At 45.3% G+C, this 27,113-nt stretch overlaps 1 protein-coding gene across 6 annotated transcripts in view; it reads left to right on the forward strand.

Annotated features, from left to right (window-relative positions):
- LOC146830535 (tyrosine-protein phosphatase non-receptor type 22-like) overlaps positions 1-27,113 on the forward strand; it is a 542,480-nt gene that overhangs the window by 30,819 nt on the left and 484,548 nt on the right. The window contains exon 1 of one of the 6 annotated variants that reach the window (XM_085604745.1): positions 16,718-16,848. The exons of the other annotated variants lie outside the window; for them this stretch is intronic. Coding sequence (XP_085460871.1) covers positions 16,846-16,848 — 3 coding nt within the window. The 5' untranslated portion in view covers positions 16,718-16,845. Of the gene's footprint in view, positions 1-16,717; positions 16,849-27,113 lie in introns of those variants that run through there. 6 annotated transcript variants of the gene reach the window in all.

Here is a 27,113-nt window from a genome sequence, read left to right on the forward strand (position 1 = left end):
AGAGGGAAGTGCTACTTTATTAATAAATGAAATAATCCTGTAGTAGGTCAGAGGTAAGTGGGGTTCTCAGGAAAGACAGGATTCTTTGTGTATGAACTACATTTTCCGTATGAATGTGTGTAAATGAAATAGCATTCAGGTTAATTGTGAAACTCTGGTTTTAATTCTCAGGAGCATTGGGTCTCCAACAGGTGTTTTATTTCTGGAGAAACGGTTAGCTAATGCTTGCTAAAAGGGTGAATTAGTGGGAAGTGCTACTTTATCAACGGATGTAACGATTCCGTAGTAGGGCAGAGGTAAGTGCTGCTCTCGGGAAAGACGGAATTCTTGTGAAAAAAAAGTCAAGACTATCTCTTTTGTTAGCGAAACAGTTAATGGTGGTGTTTTTATGTCATTACTAACAGAATTTTAGTAAAAAGTGAATGTAAAAAGTTTGCCGATAAAGTTTGTAAAGGAGGGGTCAGTAGAAGCAGGAGTAGCGAGAAAAGCTGACGTCAGAAAGACCGCGCTGGGATTGGACAGTCAGTAAGAGACGTAGACGCTCCGGATTGGTGCGTTAGTGTGCTCCGCGCTAGGAGTGGAGAATTACAGGGTGACGTAGACGCCCCGGATTGGTGCGTTAGTGAGAGTCGCGCTGGGATTGGAGAATTGCAAAAGTGACATAGACGCTTAGGATTGATGCATTAGTGTAAGTCGTGCTACGATTGGATAGAACAAACAAAACCGTCGTAGAAGAAATCTAGCGATACAGAATAGAGAAAATGATGTATTACGATCCACCAGAGAAGGAGCAAAAGTCCTGGTTCGGTAAAATCAAGAACTTATTTAAAAAGGACAAACCGATTGTGACTAGAGAGGGACAGTTGCTCCCTCCAGCGAAATCACCTGCATCTTTTATGATTACGAAATATGGATATCATACATGGATTTGGTTAGACAATTGGGTAAAGTATACAAAAGATGATGGAGTTTTGGCATTTCCAGAACATGGTTCATTTAATTTAGCGGTTTTGAGAAATCTGAGAGAAAGAATGATGAAATTAGAACCGAGACCTAGACCTACACAGTTTGAAGCATTGACAGAATGGGAAGATGAGATGTATGACAGAGAGCGACAACGAAGTGGCGGAAGGTATAGATATATGTTTGGTAGATCGTATGGACAAGAAAATCATGATGATAGAATGAAGAGATGGCGTAGTGCAAATATGACTGATCGGTTGTTTCCTATGAGAAATGTGGAGGAAGCCAGATTCCTCGCGTAAATGCGAGACCTGTTGCATTTTCAGTGCTTATTAGATGAGCTTCAAAGACTTTTGAGTGGAAGCATTGAAAGAAAACCTCTCATAACTGTACCAACAAATAGGTCCTTTTTCTCACCAGGCACATGGCATGCTTGATTAGAAGCTGTGTAGAAATAGCGCTTCGCGGTACTGTGGTAAACACTAATGTACTGGAATCTATTGGCATTGTAAATGACAATGCCTTTTATTTTATGTTTTAAAAACCAAAACATAAATAAAAGGCATTGTCATTTACAATGCCAATAGCTCAAACTCCCGTAAATGCGAGACCTATTGCATTGCAAATGCTTGTTTTCTCTTTCCTGTTTGTGCTCCTTAATTTTTTTGTTTTCAGGCCCGGTCTTTTAAAATGTTTTAGCTGTTTTGCCAGGCTAATACATTTGGGTTGGTGGGACCCAGTGTGCTTTATTCTTCCATACACATAATTTGACCCTTAAGCATTCTTTTTACTTTTCAGAGAGCGCTTCTAAAGTGTCTGCACCGCCACTTACAGTGTACCACATTGTTGGACCTGGCCCTTTTGGCAGGTACACCCCTAAACTTTTTGCCTGTCTCTTCGCCTTTTCCCTGTGTAGTGTTGGTGGTTTTTGGCCTCTGCGCACTTTAGCACTGTAGCCCAGTGTAAAGTGCGTGCGCGCTCTGAGTGCGTGTGGTGAGATTGGCCTGCCCTCCCATAGGAATGTATGGGGGATATGTGTGTCCATGGTAATTCCTGGTGTGAGAGGAGTGTAGGGTCGAGTTTAGTATGTGCGGACTCGTGAGAATAAATGCTGCGCATACCATGCGCAGATTTATTGTGACTGGTGGAGAAGTGTCACTTTTGGAAGATGGCATTTCTGTGTGCTGTGTGTCTGCCTGCCTGATGTGGAGAGCATGTCTGGCTTGTGATTGTCAGGTGCTGGATGGTGTGGGGAATTCCAGGAGCCAGGGTGAGTCAGCCAGTGGTGAAAGGAGAGATCTGCATCTAGATGGGAGGGAGGAGTTGCACCTGGGACCCAAATAGGACTGTGCCTTCCCTCCACAATGCTGGCTCCACCTCCTGTGGTGTGTCTGAGCACCTAGCCCCCACCTGACAAAGGAGAGAGGAGCTGAGCACAACAAAAGGCTCCAAAGCTCCCCCAAACCAGTTGCATCTGTTTTTCTCCCAGCCCTGTGCTGTGTGACAAGGAAAGATGTTTATAAAAGAAGGGGCTGTGACCCCATGAAATTGTTCTCTGTTGTTCCTGACTTGAGGGGGGCCTGCTGCTGCTGCTGGGCGCCAGGAGGAACCGCCACTAGGGACTGCCTCCCTGCTGGAGGGCCCTGTGAGCTGGCCTGCCTAGGCACAGCCTTTCCCCCCCCTTCATTCCAAAAGGCTTTCTCTGGACTTTGTGCTCAAGCGCCTGGTAAGCACTATATCTTTATTGCTTGGTGAGTGCTTTATTTTTCATTCTGAAGAAGCGCTTGATCTTCCTTTCCTGAGGAGCGCTTTATTGTGGTGCCTTTCTTTAGAGGAGCAGCGCTTCTATTTGTAGGCTGCAGCGGGGAGCTGCGACCATCTTAAGGGAATCCCCGGCGTGGGGATCCCCCTGCAGTTGTGCCCTTCTTGAGCGGGTGCCCACCCCACTGAGTACTGCTTGAAAACCGAGCGGGAGCCCACCCCGCATCGGTACCTCCATAGCGGGTGCCTACCCCACATTTCGCATCGTTGAGCAAGTGGGCATCTGCCATGTTTAGGCCTGAACTTTTGCGCACTCTACTTCTGCTGCATGCGCAGCCAGCCCTGACACTGTTGGACATAGGGCGTTGGAGCCCCTGTGAGAGGCCAGTTGGCCTGGGAACAGGTTCGGTGCGTTGTGCCCCCGATTGGGGCACACTGTTTTTTTTATGCTAATCTGTTACCTAAGGTGTTTACGCTTGTGATGCTATGGTGCTGATGCATAATGTAGGTATGCCCCTGAGGTTCATGCAGGTTATGTGTTATATCTAATGCTAAGGTCATACTTTTACCAGAAGTTACTGGTGGTGCTCTACAGTTACTATTTGTGCTACATCTACTTTTGCTACTAAGTGATAATTCGGACAGTGGTCCATGTGGCCCTGTCATGTGTATATAATCCCGTGTAAATATTGCCCAGTGCCGGTTGGCCCAGTGTATATTATGTGATTATGATCTTTGTGTTTATTATAATACAAAGGCTATTTTTATATATAACCTTGTGTGAAGTTCCTTTTGTGGTGCGCCTGGGGTGTTGTTGCTGTGTGCGTGCGCAAACGCTTTACACATTGCCTCCGGGATAAGCCTGACTGCTCGTGCCAAGCTACCAAGGGGGTGAGGAGGGGTTATCTTTGCCGTGTAACTCCCTTGCCCTGACTAGAGTGGTGGTCTCTGCCTGGCTTTGGTGCAAGCCTTAGACAACCAGAGATCTCATTTCTAACACACATCCTTGCAAGTACTGTTAGTGACAGCCATCGAAAAATTGCCTTTTTTCCATTATTATGTAAAATGTTTTCAGAAACCATTCAAAGATGGTCACCCATGTGTGTGGATGCATGTGCATGAGAAGGCGGCCATCTTGGAATGCCTTTTGCTTTAAGTATAACGAAACTTATTTCAAGGTGGCTGCCCAGGGCCGGCTCTAGGGCAGTGCAATCAGTGCCACAGCAACGGGCGATGACTTGGGGGTAGGGGTGTGCCATGTTTTCAAGTTCAATATGGTTTTAAAAGCACCTGCTCTGGCCCTACCTGGAGCAGGTGTTGCAGCGGATGGGGCTGGGCGAGAAATTTCGCACCCATATTTTTAACTGCTACAAGTTCCCGTCGGCAGTGGTCCAGGTAAACGGTCACACATCCACTAGCTTCGCCATAACGCGGGGCACGCGACAGGGGTGCCCGCTGTCGCCGCTGCTTTTTGCGGCATATATGGAACCCCTCGCTCAGAGGATCAGACAAAATCCGGGGATCTCCGGCATTAAGTTTGGGGGATATACTCATACCATCAGCCTCTATGCGGACGACGTGTTGCTGTCTCTGTCGAATCCGCGGGAGGCGTTGCCGGTGTGCGTAGCAGAGATGGACGCCTTTGCGCGGGTAGCGGGGTTCAAAGTGAACACGGACAAGTCAGTGGCCCTCAGCCTCTCTCTGACTCCTTCCACCCGAGAGCACTTGCAGAGCTCCCTCCCGTTTCAGTGGGCGGAGGAATCGGTCCCCTATCTGGGGATTCAGTTGGCACCCACGCTCCCACGAGTGGTGGCCCTTAACTATGCCGCTCTGCGCCGGAAGATCCGCAATGAGCTGGGGCGGTGGAAGCACTACCCCCTCTCATGGTTAGGCAGGGTCGCGGCAGTCAAGATGACGGTACTACCCCAGATCCTCTATCTCTTCCGCACCATCCCGCTCTACCCGCCAGTCGGGTGGCTCCAACAGACTCAAGTAGAGCTGTCCCGATTCATTTGGAACGGCCGGAAACCGCGCATGAAAGGGTCACTGTCCACTCTCGCACCTGAAGACGGGGGACTCGGGATCCCAGATCTCCGGATCTACTTCTGGGCCACACAGCTGCGTTATCTGGTGGAGTGGAGCCGCTGGGAGTCGGAGAAGCATTGGTTGTTTCAGGACCAGGCGGTGGCTGCCCGGCCCCTACAAGAGATCCCCTTCTTGCGTAAACAACACCGGCCCCCAACCTTTATGCCTCACACATCACCCGGGTCCCTCTCGAAATCTGGGACCGGACTAATGCTCCTCATGAACTCACTACCTTTCCCTCCCCGCTTACGCCCCTGTTCGCCAACCCGGAATTCGCTCCCGGAATGGACTCGGCGGCCTACAGCGGGTGGAAGCCAGCGGGCTGCCGCTTCCTGTACCATATGTATGGTGCGGAGGGGGTATACACGTTCCAACAATTTCGCCAGGAGTACGGGCTGCCGGAGGAGGAGAGGATCCGCTATCTCCAGGTCAGACATTGGGCGCTTGACGGGCGGGTCCGCCCGGTCGCTGACCGGCGGCTTTTCCCATACGAGCGGTGGCTAGTAACGCGCTCATCCGATAAGCAACTCATCTCTGACCTGTACAGAATGCTTCAGCTGCGATTCGCGCATACGTATAATGCTGGATGGGCACGCTGGGAAAGAGAGCTTGGCTGGAATTTGACGCGGGAAGAGTGGGGGGGCATAGCTTACAGAGCCAGACATTCTGCTTACCACATGGGCCTCACAGACACCCTCACAAAGATCACGACCTATTGGTACTACACCCCTGAGCGCTTGCACGCGATGGATGGGCGGCGAGATGCACACTGCTGGAGGGGATGCGGACAGATAGGAACCCTAACTCATCTGCTATGGGAGTGTGAGAGAGTTCAGGCTTACTGGCTCCAGGTGCTTGACGAGGTGGACAAACATTTCGACACTGAGATCCCGCGCTTCCCAGCGTACACCCTCTTAGGCCTCCCTAACCCTTTAACATATCCGCTCAAATCGCACAGGGGAAGACAGATAGCGATAGCGTTGGGGTCAGCGGTGCAGAATATAGTTACTCACTGGCGCACGCCCACCATACCGACGTTCACAGGCTGGCTCTACCGGCTGTGGCATGTCCTGGGAATGGAGAAACTCTCTTTGACATTGGCCGGGGAGGGTTCAAGGTTTGGGGAATTGTGGAGGCCCTTTCTAGCACTGTTGCCCTCCGAGTTCAGGGAGGTTACTTGTCCCCGCTATCTGCGGTTGCTGCGGCTACCCGAAGACCAGGCAGAGGGGTAGGGCTGGAGAGTGACTGAGATGCGGGAGGCGGGAGGATAGATGGACGTGGAACCGGGCAGGGGGGTGGGGTGGGGTGGGGGAGGGGGGTGTTTAACTTTCACCATAATGTTTGCTCCATGACAGCTACCGGGAATCACGTCGAACTCCCCAATCTAACCCACGATTGCTCCCGACCGCGGCCGGGATAGGTGGGACCCACACACCGCTCAGAGACTAAACACGGAGTTCGCCGCAAGAGCGGTTTGGAGCCTCTTTGTATGTTTTTTTTTGTGTGAAATGCCAATAAAAGATTTAAACCATAAAAGCACCTGCTGCCGCATTCCTTGTCTCCAGTGATTTCCAGGTAACCATAAAAATGTCAAGATACGTCTGGTGATTAATGGACCTGCTGCAGGTAGATGGAGTTTTGTCTAGTGGAAGTTTTGATTCATCATAAAGCAGCACAGGAGGTTAAAATGCCTGCTGCAAAGCAAGTGTACCATGCAGATCACAAAGTGCATACAATGTAAATAGGTCAGTGCATTACTGCTTCTGTCACAGAGACTCTTTTGTTTCTGACTTGCAGTTTATAAATTTCACTCCTAATATAGAACACTGAGCTATTAATAGTCATCGAAGAGCTGCATGCTCTTTCCCGCGGTCTGCCCCCACTCTTTCATTATCCTAATATTGCAAAAAAGGTTCACTTGGGTAGACATCAATTCTTATTTGTAAAGTCAACCCCCAACCATGATGGGGTTATGTTTTAAATTCTGAGTTTATGCTTTTCCAAAGCAAACACTCTTCAACTATACTGTCTGCCAGTGTGGATGAGAATTGACTCCTAAGCCTTGTAGTCATCCACCTTATGTAACATTTCCTACACACAGATTCACACACAGTTCATTGTCTCTGTGTAATGTGTGTTTGATGTAAGGTGCTGTGACACCTTACATTGGTATGAGTGGCACTAGAAAACAATCGAAATGCATGTGAGAGAGAGTGGTTATGGAGTCTTATGGGGCACTGTTAAAAGGTGGCAGTGAGGGAATCCATGGAGAAGGAAGTTATTGGGGGGGGGCACCAACAAACAATGTCACCCCTTGCACCACTAGTGCCAAAGCTAGCCCTGGGCACGCATGGCAAGCACTGCTATCTATTGGTGTTTCAGAAATGTTTAATGATTGTTTACCATTTTAAGGTGTTGAAAGCTCTTTCAAAGCGTTGGACATCATGGAACAGTACAAAATAATGAAGAATTGCAGAAACATTGAAAGTGGATGCTTCATTAGCAGGGCATACCAAAGTAAAACACTCAGTAGTTCATGTTTAGCTGACACAGAGGCGTTTGTCATGTTTGCAACAGTTTCCAACTACAGATACAGATTTAGAGGGACTGCACCCCCTGCAGATTTGAGTGTTGTTTTCCTGTTCTGCCTCAATGTTTGGAGAATAAATCCTTAAACAGCACAGCTGTAGCCAGTAAGTGAATAAAAGCAGCAGACTGTATGTCCTGCTTACAGGTAAACTTTGACCTTGTTCTTACAGTAACATCAGAGTAGTATGAACACTATCTTGTAAATTTACTATAGAAAATTACACTCTTTCGATGAAAATGTATATTGCATTTCTTACACAGAAGAAGCTTCTGTCTGATGATCTGTACTTAGCTGTTTACTGTCAACAATTCAATATGTTTTAGTCAGGGGCGTAACACAGGCCCCCGCATCCCCTGCAGTTCAGGAGGGCCCTGAGCTGCTGGGGGCCCCCTCAGCACTGTACTCACGCCGGAGAGCTCCGGATTAAATACGGAGCGGGGGCCCCTCTGTGCACCTTGCAGGGAGGCCCCTTCAACTTTCGTTACGCCACTGGTTTTAGTACATAATGCCGGGTGCATCCAAGGTCTGGCCCAGTCTCTAATGACACCTTCAGTAGCATGCTCCCAACATTAATTCATCTGCACACCTGTAACCTTAATACATATTTATTTTTCTTTTCTCGGAATATGAAGCCATGATTAGTCAAATGAAGAATATCTCTGTGCTAACTAAAATGACGACTGCTTTTCAGAGATGTATACACGTTTATTAACTGCAGCAAAGGGTGCAGCTTCACCTTCTGTTTGACCCACCAAATTGTATTTTCTTGTGACGTGTATTAAAATCTAAAAGGTTTTGTATACCTCTTCTAAGGGTGATTCTTTTTTTAAAGTTTAATTTATTGAGAGATAACAAAAGAAGTAAAACATCAATAAAAAAGAGTAAAAACCATCCTATTTAACATTAAAAATGATTAAGAAAAATAAGAAGATGATACAGGAATTAATTTTGTACCTGTATATAAAAACACAGGAAAATATTATTGAGAGAGCAAAATAAAGAAGAAAGGGGGGAGGGAAACAAAAGGGGGGGGCGGGAACAAAAGCAATCAATCTAGAACAGCTATAGCATTATACACATTGTAAAGATAATATAACATTGTAAGCATATCAATGAATGAAAAAGTGAAAAGAAAACTGTAATAAAACTTTCAATAATTAAGAAAAATCAGTTAAACAATCAAGCAGAAAAAGGCAAAGGGAGCAAAATTAAGGTGGTTTCCGATCGTCATCAGGTACATTTTTAAGGGCAACAAAAGAAGAGGCAGAATGAGATAAATAAGTTGTTAAGGGGAACCACAAAATATCTCTTTTGTTTGCTAGGGATATGGGAGAAACATAATTAGTATCTAGTCTGTGGTGAAAACAAACAGCATTCCACCATGCTCTAAAGGTGACCTTATCGGCCTGTTTCCAATTTGAAGTTATTAAATGAAAAACAATAGCTATTAATAACTCCAAAAGTTTAAAACTTAGTGATGTTTGCAGCTAAAATTATGTTAGTAAGGTAAAAAGGAATTTGGACCTTAAAAATTACCGTAATTTGGGACCAGACTAATTGCCAAAACTGATGAATTGAGGGACACTCAAATAACATATGTTTTAAATCTGCAGTGGGACAGGGGCATGACCAGCATGTAGAGGATGTGTCTGATGAAAAAGAAGCTAAGGACACAGGGGAGAATAATAATCTATGATAAACGAAAAGGGTTTGTGTGGTATTTGCAACTCGAGAGGTTTTATGGAGTTTAGACCAAATTTTATCCCAAGTAGCAGTTGACCACTCTTGAGAAAAGTCCTCTTCCCACATCCTCTCAGTTTTTGATTTATGCCTCTCTGAGGAGAATGGTAAACATTTGTAAATACTAGATGCTGAAGGAGAACCTTCTAGAATTGAGAGTAAGGATTTAGAAGATACAGGAGAGTCCGCAGAAGCAGGCAAGCTTTGAAGAAAATGTTTGAGAGAGAGATGAAGAATATTATGCTGTGATCTACAAGATAGCGGTAAAGAAAATTTAGATTGAAGAACAGAAAAAGATAGGGGTTTGTCATCAGAAATAAGTTGTGAAAGCCAGCTTAAACCTCTAGAATGCCACGTTTTCCAGTATATAGAGCGATTACAAATCCGTAATGATTTATTATGCCAAATAGGCTGATTTTGAAGGGATTTAGTGGAGGAATACGATGAAGATAATAAGGGAGATAAGAGTTTACGGGAATGAGAAATAATCGGGGAGCGCAAAGAGGCAATTTTGGCAGTAAAAGATAACATTTCATGAAAGTCAAAAGGAGCAATAGGATCTTTTTCTAATCGTAGCCAGAGGGGTGGATGTAAGGGAAGATCCGTAGAGATCCATTTAGCAGCTTGTTTTAGTGAGAAAGCAGAATGATAAGGTTTAAAGTCAGGGAACTTGAGGCCACCACTAGGTCTATCTTTCTTGAGAGAAGATAAAGCTATATGCGAAGATTTACCTTTCCATAAGAACTGTATCAAAATGGAATCAATACTTTTAAAATAATATTGAGGGATATGAATAGGAATCATAGAATAGAGTCTAACCGACACCACCAGGAGTGAAAAAGAGGATGCCAACGATTAATATTATCACTTAATTTTTTACTAATGTAATCACATTTTATTTTAAGCGAAATGAAGGCGTAAACCATAAACCAAGATATTTTATTTTAATGGGCTGCCAGGAAAGACCAGAGGAATCAAAGAGATGTTTTTGACAAAGAAAATTTAAAGGTAAAATTTCGCATTTATCAGCATTTAGAAGATAACACGAGAGTTTAGAAAATGAGGATACTTGTGAAAGAAAAGGGTTAAGGGAAGTTTCGGGATTGGAGCAATATAAAAGAATATCATCACCATAAACTGACAACTGGATTTGATGAGAACCAGATTGGAAGCCTGTGATACGATCATCCTGTCTAATTTTAGTGAGGAAGGTTCCAGGGCTCTGACAAATAATAAAGGAGACAGGGGGCTGCCTTGTCTCACCCCCCTACGTAGTGAGAAGAAATCAGAAGTCTTGCCGTTAGCGGATATGGAAGCGCGAGGGTCTGAGTATTGTAAAGAAATTAAAGTTATCAGTTTAGAAGGAAAACTAGCCCATTTTAAAGCTTGAAACATTAAGTTCCAACCAATCCTGTCAAATGCTTTCTCAGCATCTAGGGTAATTGCTGCAATCGAATAATCCAGAGAGGAAGCTTTGTTTAGGATATTAAAAAAAACTCGAATTGTCAGAAGCAAGTCGTCCTTTAACAAAACCTGCTTGTTCAGGACCAATGAGATCAGGCAAAATAGGATCAATACGTAATGCCAGAATCTGCGCAAAGATTTTGTAATCAGTGTTAATCAATGAAATAGGTCGGTAATTCTTGCAAAGAGAGTGATCTTTATCATCTTTGGGAATTTAGCAAATCAATGCTTCCTGAAACGTACCACTAGAGGCTCCAGTAACCCGAAAGGATTGAAAGAGACATAGAAGCTTAGGTAGAAGAATATTTGCAAAATGGGAATAGAACTCAATGGTAAATCCATCAGGTCCTGGTGCTTTCCCACGACGCAGAACTGATACAGCTTGAGTTATATCTGCTAGGGAAATATCAGCTCCTATAGAATCAAAATCAATGTGATTAGATGAGGGAGAAGGAATGGATCGAAAATAGGAAAGAAGATCAGAGTTATCTGGTAAAGATTCAGGAGTATAGAGATTTTTATAGGAAACAAATTAATTTAAGATATCCTTATCTTTATAAATAGGGGTGCCAGTAGGGCTGTACAAGGATTCTATTTTATTTCTATCCTTCCTCACTTTTAGATAATTAGCCAATAGTTTACCCATCTTGTTTTGGCCACCATAATAACGAGAACTGCTTTTCAGGAGGTAATTGAACGCTGCATCAGTAGACAATTTATTAAAAGTAATTTTGGCGTAAAGAAGGTTTTTCAGAGCAGATTCATTATTAGAATGATAATATGTGTATTCCAATTATTTAATTTTACTAAGCAACTGGGAGAACTGAGCTTCAAAAGACTTCTTCTTTTGTGATACAAAACTCATAATAAAACCTCTAGCGGCTGCTTTAAAGGAATTCCATACCATCGCAAAAGGAGACTCTGGAATGTTGTTGATGGCGAAATATTCCAAGGCAAAAGAATTAAACTTCCGACAAGAATTAGGATCGAGTTATAGGGAATTGTTAAAATGCCAGCTACCAGAGTGAGGGGAAAAGGGGACCAGATCAATGTCAACAAAAACAGGGGCATGGTCAGATATTAGGATTGAAACAATCTCTGAGTGAATGGCATATTGGGACAGGGATTTACTTAAGAAAAGGTAATCAATATGGGATTTAGAATGGTGAGCAGCTGAATAGAAACTGTACTCTCTAAGGTCAGGATGGCATAATCTCCAAATATCCACTAATGCCCTACGTCGAATTGAGGAAACAAATTGAGCGTGCATTTTAGAAGGTGTGAACTTAACAGTAGAGTGTCTATCGAGGATGGGATCTAGAATTTGGTTGCGATCACCACCAAGTATAACATAATCATCCTCAATTGTAAGTAATTTATCTGATAAACTAGACCAAAAAAGTTTATCAATTGACGTAGGACCATATACATTGAAGATAATAGGAATCTTATCTATAACCAACTTAACAATAACCCAACAACCTTCAACATCAGCTTCTTGATGAACTACAGAGACATTGAATTTCTTGTGACATAAAATCAAAACACCATTTTTCTTACCTAGGGCTGGGGAATTAAACACATGACCCACCCAGCATCTTTTTAACTTAGAGGCTTCATTATCAGAAATGTGAGACTCTTGAAGTAAAGCAATGTCTGTTTTCAACTTTGCCAGGTGAGATAGCACCGTTGCCTTTTAATAGGATTATTCAATCCTTTAATATTCCAGGTGGTAACCCGAAATGCGATTTACTAAGAAACGTATGAACAAACAATATGCTTACAAGAAATACAGTTAGATTGACTTTCTAAGTGTAGAAGAAAATAAATTGAAGGGAAAAAAGTATTTGCAAGATGAAAGAAAACTTAGAAATATGGTGTAAAGAGTGGATAGGGGGCTTATTTTGAAGAAAAGAGCAGAGGAAATGGAAGAGGTAAGTAAATAAGATAAAGTGGAAAAGAAAGAAGGAAAGTCAGAGAAGGTAGAGATAAAAAGGGAAAAAGGAGAGAATAAAGAACAGAGAGACAGTACATGTCTTACAAACACGACTGAACACCATACCTACAAGACAACATGACTGGGGGTGACTATACCAGGAGAAGAAACGACAGCTTCGATGACTCATCTAATCCAGAAAGGACCACAATCTAAGACTTCAACGTTACAGGAGGATCAGGAGATAACAGAATTGTTGAAGAAAAAACACCTGTGAGTGAGAGAAAAAGAATTAATAGAAAGAAATATCCATAAGGCAAGAAATGGAAGAAAAATATAAGGAAACAGAAGTAAAGAGAGAGAAATAACAGTATAACATTATAGAGGCATTACAAAGATATAAACAGAACAACAATCACTAAAACAACAAGTAAAAAGAGAACAACTGCGTAACACGAAGCATATATAATATTCAAACAGGTCTCGAAGTGTCCATAGTATCAGCTCCGTGAAGAGTAAGAAACTTTTGTAGAGCTGCAGGGTCATCAAATGTTGTAGTCTTGTCTTTATACGTAACCTTGAAGAGACAAGGACGCAGGAGGCCATATTTGGCGTTGAGTGAAAGTAATTGAGGACGCAGATCAAGAAATGTTTTCCGTCGGTCTGCTGTGATTTTAGCTACATCTTAAGAAAAGAAGAGACGGTGACTTTCCCAAAACACCTGTTTCTTTGTCTTGACCGCTGAAAGGACTTGAAGAAGATCGGTGTATTGCAGAAAAAGCATAATGACACCACGAGGTTTCGCTGAGATTTTCGGACCAAGTCTGTGAGCCCTTTGAATATTGAGTGAAGTGGTAGCAGGTAAATCCAGGAGCTTGGGCAACAAGGTTTGAAAAAAGGTGGTGGGATTACAGCCTTCGATGTTTTCAGGATGTCCATAAAGTCTGAGGTTGTTTCTACGATTCCTGTTTTTCAAATCTTCTGCCTGCTTTTTAAGAAGAGACACTTCAGACTCCAGAGATGAGATGCGTGAGCATGAAAATTCGAGAGACTCTGTACGTTGTTCCACAATGAGGACTCGTGACTCCAAAGAATACCATTTATCGTTTAAAAATTGTAAGGTTTTATTGGTTTCCTCTATTAAGGGTTTTAAAACTCGAATCTCTTCAAGAATAACCTCCATGGCTGACGTGGAGGATTTTTCAGGAGAAGGAGGATCTTTTGGTAGAGATTGCAGGTAGTTTACTAGAGAACTGCGTTTTTGAAATGGCGTCTGAAGAAATATCAGGTTTTTGAGAGGGGAGGTCCTCCATTTCAGTGCCGTTAGGATTTGAGTTTGAATCTGAAGACGCAGATAGTTTAGAAACTTTAGAGGATGTAGCAAGTTTAAGATTCCTCAACCTCCCCATCAAAGGTGTGATGAAACTCAGTGAATGGCCTTAAAACACTTGTGACCATTAGATGAAATCCGTGAATAATTATCAGCAAGATAGATAACACTAGTTGCGGGTTGTAAAATCCAGAAAGACTCCTTCAGTGGTACGCAGTATGAGACAACAAGCCAGGAAAAACCAACATGGAAATAGTGAATATCATCTCATAGAGAAAAATAGGCATAAGTGCAAATGATGGCAACTCTGTGATAAAGTACAGAAAGAGGAAACAATTTTATATTTAGGCTCCAATATTAGAGTAGGAAAGCTCAAAACATTCATAAGAGGAGAAGCTTAAATATGACAGGCAAAACGACCCTCTTATTTGAAGGAGCCAAAAGAGAATAAAGTCAATGCAAAAAAGACACCAACCATGATGTCTTTATCAACAATCAGAATATGGTTAGAAATTGGAGCCTATAAAACTGCACAAACCAAAGCAGAGCAAAAAACAGCAATAAAGAACTGCAGACACGCGTTTCCTGAGGCGTCATGCAGAGAATCTCTTCAGCGCGAAAAACAAAATGGCGGCCGCATAAATGACGGAGCCGCTCCGCATCGCGTAATGAAGAAAATGCAGCTTACAGGAAGTTCAGAAGAAAGTAAATCGCCTCAATGCATGCCGCCTCTCTTCATGCAATTTGACCTTCAATTTGAAGTCCGCATGGGAGCTGGATGCCACGTTAGGTCCGCCGATAGACACCGCTGTCCCCGCAGAGTCAGGGACCCGCCGCCATCTTCTCCGGGCGCTAGCCACGCCCCCCTTGTACACCCCTTCTAAGCGCGCAGGACTGCTTGGAAGCATCAGAACTGTTCTATTCAAATTATATGCAATAGGTATTTTTTTTTATTTGATTGAAAACATATGGCGTCCACGTTTAGTCAGTGAGTGGTTATTCTTCATTTTATTTGTATGGCCTGTGCTTGCAAGAAAGATAAACAAATAAAATATTGCACGAGGTCCCCAAGTTCAGACCTAGTGGAATTGCCAATGCTTTTTTTACTTTGAATTGGTAGTGATTTACATTACTAGCACAAATATACAGCAGAATCAGAGCCAGAGGTGTGGTAGGGGTGGAGGAGCCACTTTCTTGCTAGTCCCAGGTAAGGAACTGTTGAACGAAGTAGGGTTTGGGACTTTTCTGAAGGAGGCAAGGGAAGGGATTGGTGACAATCTGAGTGATGGCAGACCTCTCAACTGAAACATATGTTTAACAAAATAGTAGTTGGCATTGTTGTCTCAACAATAATGTTGAGCAATGAATAGCCTTTGAAAAAAGCTACAGTAGCTGTTATCACTCTAAAGGCATACCGTTGTTTTATTCTTGGTAAAAACGTTGCTTGCCAAGCTTTTATAGAAATAAATATAGGATTGCAAAATGTATGTTACACCCAACAGCCAAGGAAAACGGGTCTAGCAGAGCCTATGAGACGCGAAGTTGACACTTGAATGTTGTCCTTCAGGGTAGCTTCAAGGGCAGACGATGGGGGTGGGACGGGACAGCAGTTCCCATTTTAGGAAGTGAAATAACCATTGGTGTGCACAGAATGTTTAATAGGATGTCAATGAAGAAGACAAGAGCACGCTTCCACTGGCATGTTTTCTATTCTATGTTGGAAATGACGCCACCGAACATGGACATTCAAGATTTGCACATGACAGCCAGAGCAATGGAAAAACACAGGAATTCAAAAAATAAAAGGCAACCACCTTTGTTTTTAGTGATGTTTTTTCTGAACACAGGGCCAGATGTATTGAATTTTGAGATTTGCAAATTATGACAAATTGCGAGTCACAATTTGCGAGTCGCAAAATTCAATGTACAACAGTGTCTCAGACACTGTTTGCGATTACCAATGGGGTCGCAAATTGCAGGCCTCATGAATATTAATGAGGCTGTCGCAAAATAGAGTTAGTACATTGTGCATCTGTTTTTTGCGTTTGCAAATGGGCCAAATGCCCCTTTGTGACCGCAAAAACCGGTCGTACATCTGGCCCACAATCTATTGTGAAATGGAGTGGTTGTCGGGGAACCAGGTGTGGCCATAAGTTTATATCCCGAAAACCATCACATCCCTTAAATGTAGACATTCAAAATGATATTTGCAACTTTGATATCCTCTTTCCCCCTTCCTCCTGGTTCTACCCGAATATACATATTTGCTGTTGTTGATGAAATATAGAGATTTTACCACAATTTCATTTTTTACACGAGCTTTAAAACCCTTTTAGTCCTTGTTTTGCTAGAAGTGTCACTCTCACTTTTTCTCTAGCATGACAAGCATTGGCAAAGCCTATCAGTCAGTTTGGTCATTTAGAGGGTGGTAGGGGGCCAGGGCAGCCATCTCACCCCATGCCATCACTTACACTATTTCCAGTTCCTGCCTCTGTAGCCATGAACAACTGTCAGCTGCGTTAGTCTAAACAGGTCAATAGAAACAAACCAAGAATACAACACCAGGAATGTATTATATTGTCATACTAAGGCCCGGGACTGGAAATAGCATTCGTGTTGACATGAAGTGAGGTGATCACACTATGGGCAAAGACCATCACCTGACCAGCACCCCTAACTCACGGTGGAAGCCCAAGCGAGGGGAGTGTAATCCTGCGTCACGGCAGAGCGGGATTTCCAAGATGGCGCCCGCGACCAGCCTCCCGGAAGCGGAGGTCAGCAGTCTAGACGCCGGGGCACTAGCACGTCTCAAGGACGGAAGTGGGTTCATGCACTTTTTGTGATTCACAAAACCCTTAGGGTATATTGTAGGATAAAACTATGACTGTGACAGTTTCTCCGGCGCATTCCTGTCAACCCTACATCTCAACTCTCAGATTGCCCCCTGAGTGAAAATAAAGCGATAGGTCTGTGGTTATGGTAAGTAAATACTTTTAATTATGTTTGCCTTTTATTTTATGTACCTAGAAAACATTTTTCAGGCGAATACATGCCTTCCCCTTTAGCTCCTAAAATGGGGGCTGTTTGGAACACTTTTCAGCACTTATTGCACCACCTATGACCTCCTAAAATAAGTTTACAATTCAAAGTGCAATGGCTGTGGAAAAAGCATTGCAAATATTTGTGAATACCCACAAAGTTTGAACACGGTGGGTGCGTCTGCAATCAATACATTTAGTCGATTTTATTATTGCTTAATTTGTGTTTTTCCCAGCACCCTCAGTCTTTGCGTCACATTTCCTCCCCCAACTAATAAAAAAAGATTAATGCATAAACGTGTACTTGACTTTTCATGTTGATTTACATTTGCTGACAAGGTGCCCCTTCCTGCACAAAATCAATCTTCCCTAAAACGCAGACACCCTTGCACCATGGCGCAAGGAAAGGTGCATGCGTGGGCGCATGGAAGCCAATTGTTGACCAGCACAGGGGAGAGCTCAGGGGTATGTCATATTATTGTAAATATGATGCATCCCTGTGCTTTGAAAGTGACGCAGCATGGCACAGCCAAATGGCTTGTGGTACCGCGCTGCTTTACATTCTTGTAAATAAGGCCCTTAGTTGTGTGTTATTTTCCCCCACGCTGCCCCGCCACTTTCATTGACAGCAGCCGCCACTGCCAGTTCCTGCTCCTCCCTTTTCCACACCACCCACAATATGCAGTATTAAAAGCAATACAGATTGGCACACTTTTAAGTTCCTTCATTTTTACAAGCATTACATTGCATTCTATGTCCCTTAGCTTGCAACGGTTTGGATGTACCTGTCTTTAGTGTTGAAAGAAACTGCCCTAACATGTATATGAAAACGAAGCTAGTAAATTGAAAACCTACTTAGTGGGTGAGAGTAGTAACATTTCTCTTAAAATCAGAGTCATGGAGGAAATTCTATTTGGCCTGTGACAAATGTTTATTCGACCAGCATCGGCATATGGTGATTTTTTATATTTTTGTTGCTGTGTACGAAGTCTGGCTTGTCATTTTTATTTACTTCTTCATACAGCATTTAGATTCTCTAGTAAACTTTTGAAAACATAAATAACCACTACCCCTGATGTTTTAACCAAGTCTTTTTGCAAGAATGCTCTCCACTCCGCACCTGTCTGCTGCACATACTTGCTAAATTACTAACATTATGAGATGTTCAAAAGTCTTTGATGTATCACTTTTCTATCAGTGAGTAACACGCCGTAAAAAATGAATCTAAATTTGTTTACATGTGGGCTGCTTTTCATGCAATGCAGCGTGCTGCAAGCACACTTTGCCCTGTTCTTCGTGGCTCTGAAGCGGCCAGTGGCATGAAGATCATCCCTTTGCAGACCTCCAGGAACTTACTGTGAGCTCTCCGATTTAAGCCTGACCCTCTCTATGTCAAATTATGGCAAACTTTCTGGAACTTTGTTGGTGGTACAATAGCTGAAGCAAGAAACCTGTGTAAACCGAATATAGTCACCGTTGAAAATCCTTAGCATCTCCATCATAGTTAAGCCTGAGCGGTGAACTCTGCTCTGCTCCCAGAGTTTGCGGAGTTTTCCTCACTCTGCATTACACGGAGCTTGCAGAGTTCCAAAAAATTCCGCTCCGCGTTGCAGAGTGGAGTTTTTTCCTCGCTCACGCTCGTCTACATCAAGTTGGCAAGCGCGAGTGAGGAAAATCAACCTCTCTGCAAAACGTTTCCTCATTCACGATTGTCAGCGCCAAGTTATCGAGCACGAGCGTGGAAAATCAACCTCCCGGCGCGTTTTCTCAACGTGGGCGGTTGGATTTCTCATCGCAAGTAGTCACGTATGCTCGCGTTGAGAAACCGTCCGTTCACGTTGAGAAAGCTGCCGCTCGAGTAAAATATGTTCTTGAGCAGCAGAAAGAAAGCAGCGCCAGCTTACACCCAAAATCACGGCAAACAGCATTTATCTAACGCACTTGTCGAGATCTGCGTAGTGAGGCAGTTTTTTTTTTGCATAGGCTTAATAATAATATTGTAATTGATAAAACCACAGAAGGCAATTTTGTTTGTGGTGTGTCCTATATACATGTCATACATATTTAGTGCCTGTAAAATCACATTATTATAATTAGTGGTGTGTAGTATATACATACCAAACATATTTAGTCTATTTCAATCAATCAATCAGAGGGTTTAAAGCATGCTACTCACCTGTGAGGGTCTCAAGGCGCTGGGGGTGGGGGGGGGGGTGCAGCTCCGGATCAGCTGAAGAGCCAGGTCTTGAGGCTCCTCTTAAGGGTGTGCAGAGTGGGGGAGCGTCTGATGTTGACTGGGAGCTCGTTCCAGGCTTTGGCTGCGGTGTAGGAGAAGGCTTTTCCACCCGCTTTGGTTCTGCAGATGCACAGAGTTTCGGCTAGAGCGAGGTCGGTGGAGCAGAGGTTCCTTCGTTGAGGAATTTGGGTCCACTGTTGTAGAGGGATTTGTCGGCGTGGGTGAGTAGCTTGAAGGTTACTCCTGGTCAGCTGGGCATTGACGATCTTCTCGGTGGCTGGCTGGGCAGGGAAGGAGGGAGATGGGTTGGTATTTCTTCAGGTCTGTCGGGTCTGCGGATAGTTTCTTGAGGAGGGGCTTGACTTCTGCGCATTTTTAGCCATCTGGGAAAGTGCCGGATTCGAAAGTGGTGTCGATGGTGCGCTGTAACTGGGGCACAATGATGACTGCGGCTCTGTGGAAGATGTGCGGAGGGCAGGGGTCCGTGGGGGCTCCTGCGTGGGTGCTCTTCGTGGTAGTAGTGGTATCTTCGGTGGTGACGGGGGTCCAGGCGGTGATGGAGAGCCGGCTGTCGTTGCTGGAGGGAAGGGTTGTTTCTAGAGTCTGATCGCTGAAGTTGTCGTGGAGGGCTTTGATTTTCAGGTGGAAGTATGAGCCCAGCTTGTTGCAGAGGTCTTGGGAGGGAGTGACGTCCGTGGCTTCGCTGGGGGGTTTGCTGAATTTCTGGATGATGTTGAAGAGTTCCTTTAAGTTGCTGAAGTTGGTGAGGATTTTGTTCTGAATGAAGGTCTTCTTTGTGGATCTTATGCGTTGGTGGTAGTCTGTCATGGTGTTCTTGTAGGTGGTCTGGTCTTCCATGGTTTTGCTGCTTCTCCATTGTTTTTCAAGACGTCTGGCTTCTTGGAGGTTGGTGGTGAACCAGGTGGCATTCAGGGGCAGGCACAGTAAAGTGTCACCTTAGAGGTGGTTTATCTCACACGTATGTTATAAACACGGCTCCCTATTTCTACTTTAGTCAATCATCTGCAGTGCATCAACGTTTTCTTGGAAATTCTCAAGATAAATATCCATACTTGATAAACATTATTGCTATGTAGATTTTATCTATAGCACTGTATTACAGCTGTTTAACACAGGCATGTGCCCAGATACACTCTGGTTGATAATCTCTTGTCACCATAAGCTTTCGGTTTACTCTAAAATATTTTGCAAAATGTGTTGGCATTCAGGAATATTCTGCTTTAGAAAACTACTTTGCAACCCACATTAAGCGCATTCAGCCTTTACTTTGTTTAATATAGGGTACTAATTTCACCCCACACATTAGTGATTTGCAAATGGTATACCATATAACATTGAACATGCACAGCCACACTTGACGTAAGGACTTACTCTAGTTCCATGCTATGTGCCCAGACATGTTCACACAAAATCTATGCTGTGTATCACTATAGTGTTATAAGAAATGTCATCAATGATATAATTCCTGATGTTATCAGTGATGCCATTTACCATTTTCTGAATGATGTTCTATATGATGTGATAACCAGCACATGGCTAGGGCACAAGTTATGGTTGATTCAGTAAACGATAACTGATGAATTTCAGTGTTTTGGGGTTTATAAATTGTAGTTTTTGTGTTATACCGTCACTTTACCTTTTGATTTTTTTTCTATAGTGAATTTACTGTGCTGTTCCTGTATTGCTGTATTTGGCTGTGCTCCTGTATTATTGTATTTGACTGTGCCTGTTTGTATTCGGTTTTCCCCTGTATTTTTGGTCTTGCCTTTCCTCTTCTGTTTTCTTTTCCCACCCGTTTCCTTCCTGCCGCTGCTGCTCCTGCGGCTCCTGCCAATTCACCACTCATGCCTCCCAGCTGCAAGTCCCTCCCCCCTCCCCTACTTAATGGCGGCTGCTGCGAGGGAGCATGAGCAAGACCTCGGACCTCTTTGTCAGGGAACTGCTCTCTCCCCCTGCAGCTCCGTTAGTAAGTGCAGCTGCCCCCACTGTGCCACACTCTGTTCTGCCAGGGGTTCGAGGCCCTGGACTGTGCCCGCATTTCTGCTCGGTCTTGTCTTAATTTACTGTGCTGTTCCTGTATTGTTTTATTTGACTGTGCTCCTGTATTATTGTATTTGACTGTGCCTGTTTAATTTTGTTTTCGGTTTTCCCCCGTATTTTTGGTTTTGTCTTTCACCTTCTGTTGTCTTTTCTCGCCTGTTCCCTTCCTGTCACTGCTACCCCCGCGGCCCCTCACCCCTGCCGATTCCCCGCTCCCACCTCCCAGCTGGAAGTCCCTCCCCCCTCCCATACTTAATGGCGGCCACTACGCAGCAGCGCTGCGGACACGCACAGGGGGCGCACTGCTGGTGTGCCTAAGGCAAGCCTCTCTGCACCCGTCCACGACCGCGACCAGCGCCAGGAACCCTGGATCTCCGACCATACACTGCTATGACTCAACCACCCTCCTCGCACTGAACACTGGAAGGAACAACAGCCATGGACAGTTCTCCTGCCGTCACTGCCGCTGAACTTTCACCGCCATCTGCACCCCCACAGTCACCAGCCCCGCACAGAGTGCCAAAACTTCCAAAGTCCTAAAGTGCACCCTCCTCAACGTGCGCTCCCTGCACAGACACGCCGTAGAGATCTGGGACCTCCTCGACACCCTCTCACCAGACGTCACCTTCCTTACAGAAACCTGGACCAAAGCCTCCTCCGCCCCCAACATTGCCACAGCCATCCCAGATGGATACAAGATCCAGAGGAAGGACAACCCCAACCGCCCATGAGAAGGACTCGCCATTGCACACAAGATCTCCCTCCAATTCTCCACCTCCACCACGAGTGACACCTTCTTCACCATCAAATACCTTCACTTCCAGATCCAGACCAGCCCTAGAGCCACGCTTCGTGCACCCTGGTCTACAGACCCCCCAGACCTCGTGCCCTATTCGCCACTACCATCGGCAGCCTCATCGCGCCCCACGCCATTGCCTCCATGAACTGCATACTCATTGGAGACCTGAACTTCCACCTCGACAATCCCAGCGACCCCAACTCCACCACTCTCCTGGACAACCTCGCCAACATCAACTGAAACAACTCGTCACCACGCCTACCCACAAGGCAGGTCATACCCTCGACCCCATCTTCGCAGGAGGTAAGAACATCCACTTCTGCCACACCACACAACCTCCATGGACGGACCACCACTGCGTACACTTCCATGTCAACAAACCCACGCAGTCCAAAGCTGCACCACGTCCTGCATGAAGAAACTGGAGCAAAGTCACTGAGGAGCAGCTCAACACCACCCTGAACCTTGACGCCCCCACCACCTCGACCGACGCCAATCTCGCAGCCAAAGATCTCCACAGATGGATCTCCCGCTGCACAGACAAGCTTGCACCCCTATGTAACTCCGACAGACACCACCCCAGAAAGGCTACCTGGTTCACCACCGACCTCCAAGAATCTAGACGCACCCGCAGACGTCTCGAGAAGAACTGGAGGAACAGCAAAACGTCAGAAGATTGTACAACTTACAAATACGCCATGACAGAATACCACCAAGCCATAAGATCCACCAAAAGGACCTTCATCCAGAACAAGATCCTCGCCAATTCCAGCAACTCCAAGAAACTCTCCAGCGTAATCCAGGAATTCACCAAGCCCCTCAGCGAAACCAGACATCACCCCTTCCCAGCATCTCTGCAACAAGCTCAGATCCTACTTCCATCTGAAAATCAAGGGCCTCTACAACCATTTCAACGACCACACACCTGACTCAGAAACAACTTCCTTCGCCAGCAACGCCAGCTAGCCCACCATCTACTCCTGGACCCCAGTCACCACCGAAGACACTACTGTGACCATGAAAGGCATCAACTCAGGAGCCCCCACAGACCCCTGCCCGCCACACATCTTCCACCGAGACGGCACCGCCATCGCTCCAGAACTTTTAGGGGGCATGGTCTGTCAGTGGTGCGAAGGGGTGCGAGCTTGTCTGAGCAGTTGGTGATCCAGTGGTGTAGTTCCTGGACTGCAGCGTTGGTGTCGGTCAAGGCGGGGGAAATTGAGGTGCTCCTCAGTGACCTTGCTCCAGTTCCTTCGCAGAGGGGGAGGAGTGGGTTTGAGAGTGATGGCAGTGTTGAAAGAGAAGTGTACACAGTGGTGCTCCATCCAGAGGGGCTGCGTGGTGAATGTTCAGGTCTCCGATGAGTATGTAGTCCATGGAGGCGATGGCGTGGGGTGCGACGAGGTCAGCTATAGTATTGGTGAATGAAGCGCAGTGTCTGGGGGGTCTGTAGGTGAGGGTTCCATGAAGAGCAGTTCTAGGGCTTGTCTTTATCTGGAAGTGAAGGTGTTCAGTGGTGGTGGAGGGATCGCTTGTGGTGGAGGTGGAGAGACAGAGGGAGCTCTTGTGTGCAATGGTGAGTCCTCCTACTAGCCTGTTGGGGCTGTCCTTCCTCTGGATCTTGGAGCAGTCTGGGATGGTGGTGGCGATGGTGGGGGTGGAGGAGGTGTTGGTCCAGGTTTCCGTGAAGAAGGCAACATCTGGCGAGAGGGTGTTGAGGAGGTCCCAGATCTTTACGGCATGTTTTGCATGTTTGTGCAGGGAGCGCACGTTGAGGAGAATGATTTTCAGGGCTTCGGTAGTGTTGGTGTCCGGCGTGGGGGCGGTGGCCATGATGGTGCAGAGGGTGGTGAAGGTTCGGCGGCAGTGGCGGCAGGAGAACTGGCCGTGGGTGGTGTTCGGTCTGCACAGCTGGCAGTTGTTGTTCCTTCCGGGTTTGAGTGCGAAGAGGGCAGCAGAGTCTTAGCAGTGGGTGGCTGGAGATCCAGGGTCCCTGGCGCTGGTCGTGGTCGGGTCACCCACGGGCGCAGATGGGCTTGCCTTTGGAGCTGCAGGGTGAGAGAGCAGGTCTCTGACCAGGAGGTCAGAGGTCTTGCTCGCGCTCCTTTGCAGTGGCCACCATTTAAAAGGAAAGGGGGAGGGGAAGAGCAGCTGGGAGGCTGGAGCGAGAAGTAGCGGGGAGAGGGGCAGCGGGGCAGAAGTGGCGGGAAAGGGAAAACAGGCAGAAAATAGAGAGAGACAAGGCAACAGATAAGCAGAAGAAACACAGAGGCAAAAGATAGGAAAACAGGCACAATAATAAAGACAGAAGGCAGAGACAGAAAAACGAGAGAAAAATGGGCACAGAAAGTAGTGGAACCAGCAAAAGAGTGCTGTAAAGTGGCACTTGCTTTTTACATCCCGAGTGTTCTTTCTTATTGTTAGCTGCATGCATGGGTTCCACCAACAACAGTTTGTACTGTGGCTAGCGTTGGAGGGACGACGCTCTCTGTGCTCTGGCTGACTTCAATAAAGATGTGTTTCCCACTGAATCTGAGTGCGAGTCATCACCACATTTTTGGTGACGCTTGCCAGCCCCAGGTGGTGGTATCTCAGTTTCAGAGCCACACAGTGGGTCCTGTGAGCAATTAGTTGCTGTGGAGCTACCGAGGCTTATCCAGAGAGGGGCCGTCGCACTGCCATGTTGAGGTGAGAAGCCTGTTGTTCAGCGCGTATGCTGCCTTCGCTGATTATCCACAGCCTCCCACGGCGCTTCACGTCAAATATCAGCCGTGTGTTTGCCCCGTGACGTCCATTTCTGTTTGCTTGCTGCCTGTCTCGCTGAGAGGAACCTTCAGTTCTGCTTGCCTAAAATAATCCATTCCTGTAAAAAGGTCCTCTCCTTCTTCGCTATTGTGTCTACCTGGAACCCCTCACAGCCTTCGGGTGTGCGTATCGCCGCAGGGCTGCTCGCAACGGTTAACAGATGTTGGGAGCATCGAGTGCTCACGCTGTCAATGCAACTTCACCACAGGCTTCAGGAGCGCAGTACACTTCAGCGCTGCCCGCATCGGTTAACGGACGTTGGGAGCATTGGGTGCTCACGTTGTTAACTACAACTTGTGTGTTTAAAGTACATTTTAATTCGCCTTACCTGGTTTCTCCATACAGCTTGCACACTGCCGCCTTGCTTGCTCAGGACTTGCATCACGTGATCGTTAGAGGAAAGTCCCTCTCACTGCTAAGTTGATTTTGGGTTGCTCGCCCCCTGCTGGCCTTGTTTGCAACATTTGTACATACAGTGGCTTCTCCTTTTTTATTTTAACTCAAAGCATTTTATTCAAGTTTTTAAAGAATCTCTTTGGTGCCAACATGGCTGTGTCTGCTATTGTTACTTCACCACCTTTTCTTTCCCAACCTGGTCAACCATCAATGCTTTGGGAAGAATGGATTGATTTATTGGATAACCATATCATAGCTTTGGATGGCCTTGAATTCTCATATGAAAGGAAGATAGCTTTGTTGTTGGGCACTGTTGGCAAAGAAGCCCATCGTATCTTCAAGTACACACCTCAAATGCAAGGTAATGATAATAACCCCATTGAGGATGTTTTAACAGAAGCCAAACTTTGTTTGGAGAAGAGATTTGCCAAAGAGGAAAATATAGTCATGTCCCGTTACAAATTCTACACTAGGCCTCAAAAACAGGGAGAAACTCTTGATGAATTTATTTCAGTACTAAGGGAGTTGTCAATTAAGTACACATTCAGACAGATGACTGATGAACTGATAAGGGACCAACTCATAGTTCATTGTCACAGTAAAAAGACTCAGGAACATCTTTGGGCAGCTAATAATCCTTCCTTGAAGGACACCATTGCCATTGCGAAAGTCGTTGAGGAGTCTGAATGATGCATGAAAGAGATGATCAAGGTGGAGAATCCTGATGGCGCCGTTGCAGCCATCGGGAAGAAGGAAGACCCCAGCAAAATGTTTAGCAATAAGCTTAATCCTAACCCACAAAAGTCGTTCAAGTCCAAAGGCTGTTCTAGATGTGGCAGCTCTTTCCACTCTAGTGATGCAAAATGGTGTTTTGCTTCTAAACATGATTGCAGTAAATGTGGCCGCAGAGGTCACCATGCCCGTATGTGCAGAGACTTCAGCAAATCCAGGGTTGTTGTTACAGACGACTTCAGTATTGATGAAGATTGTGATGATCGTCTCTTAATGGTTCTGTCGGACATTGAGAGCCTGGAGAGTAAGAGCCGCCCTAAAGCATCTTTTATTATCTTAGACAAAGAAGTGCAGTTAATGGTGGACTGTGGTTCTTTGTATACCATTGTGCCTAAGTGGAAGTGGGAGAAGGAGTGGCCCCAGGTCTCACTTTTGCCCGAGGACATTGACCATAGGAGTTACCAGGGGGAGAGAATAAGTGTTTAGGTTTCTTTTCTGCTCCCATTGTATTTAAATCCAGACAGGTTGAAGGGAAGATTTATGTGGCAGAAGACGCCCAACCATCTTAGGTTGGAGTCACCAATTTGATCTTCACATTGTTATTGATCCACATGCCCCTGGTCATGTTTTGTGTGTGCCTGATGAGTCCGCAACGGACAGTATCCTTGCAGAAATGGATGCTGTTTTAAAAAAAATGTTGGTGTTTTGAAGGGTTACACTCATAGAATAGTGTTACAGGAGGGCACTATTCTGGCGAAACACAAGTTAAGAAGGGTTCCTGTTGTGGTTAGGGACGACATAAAGAAATTGTTAAATGATCTGCTCTATGAAGGGGTTATTGAACCTGTTGAGGTGTCGGAGTGGGTCTCCCCTGTCGTTATCACAGAGAAGAGCGATAGCAAGCTCAGGTTCTGTGTAGACCTTCGCAGCGTAAAGCAACATATTGTTGCTGACACCTTTCCTCTCCCAAACATCAATGAATTGTTACTTTTGTTGAAGGGTGGTAAGTACTTTTCAAAACTTAATCTGAAGAGTGCTTACCACCAGATCAAGCTTCATGATGACGCAAAAAATCTCACGGTCTCTATAACAATGGAAGGTACTTTTCGTTTTACCAGGCTACCTTTCGGCCTTTCATCCACTACCAGTGTCTTTCAGCGTATCATGTCTGGAATTT

Source organism: Triturus cristatus, chromosome 5_1, assembly GCF_964204655.1.
Source record: "Triturus cristatus chromosome 5_1, aTriCri1.1, whole genome shotgun sequence".
Lineage (NCBI taxonomy): Eukaryota > Metazoa > Chordata > Amphibia > Caudata > Salamandridae > Triturus > Triturus cristatus.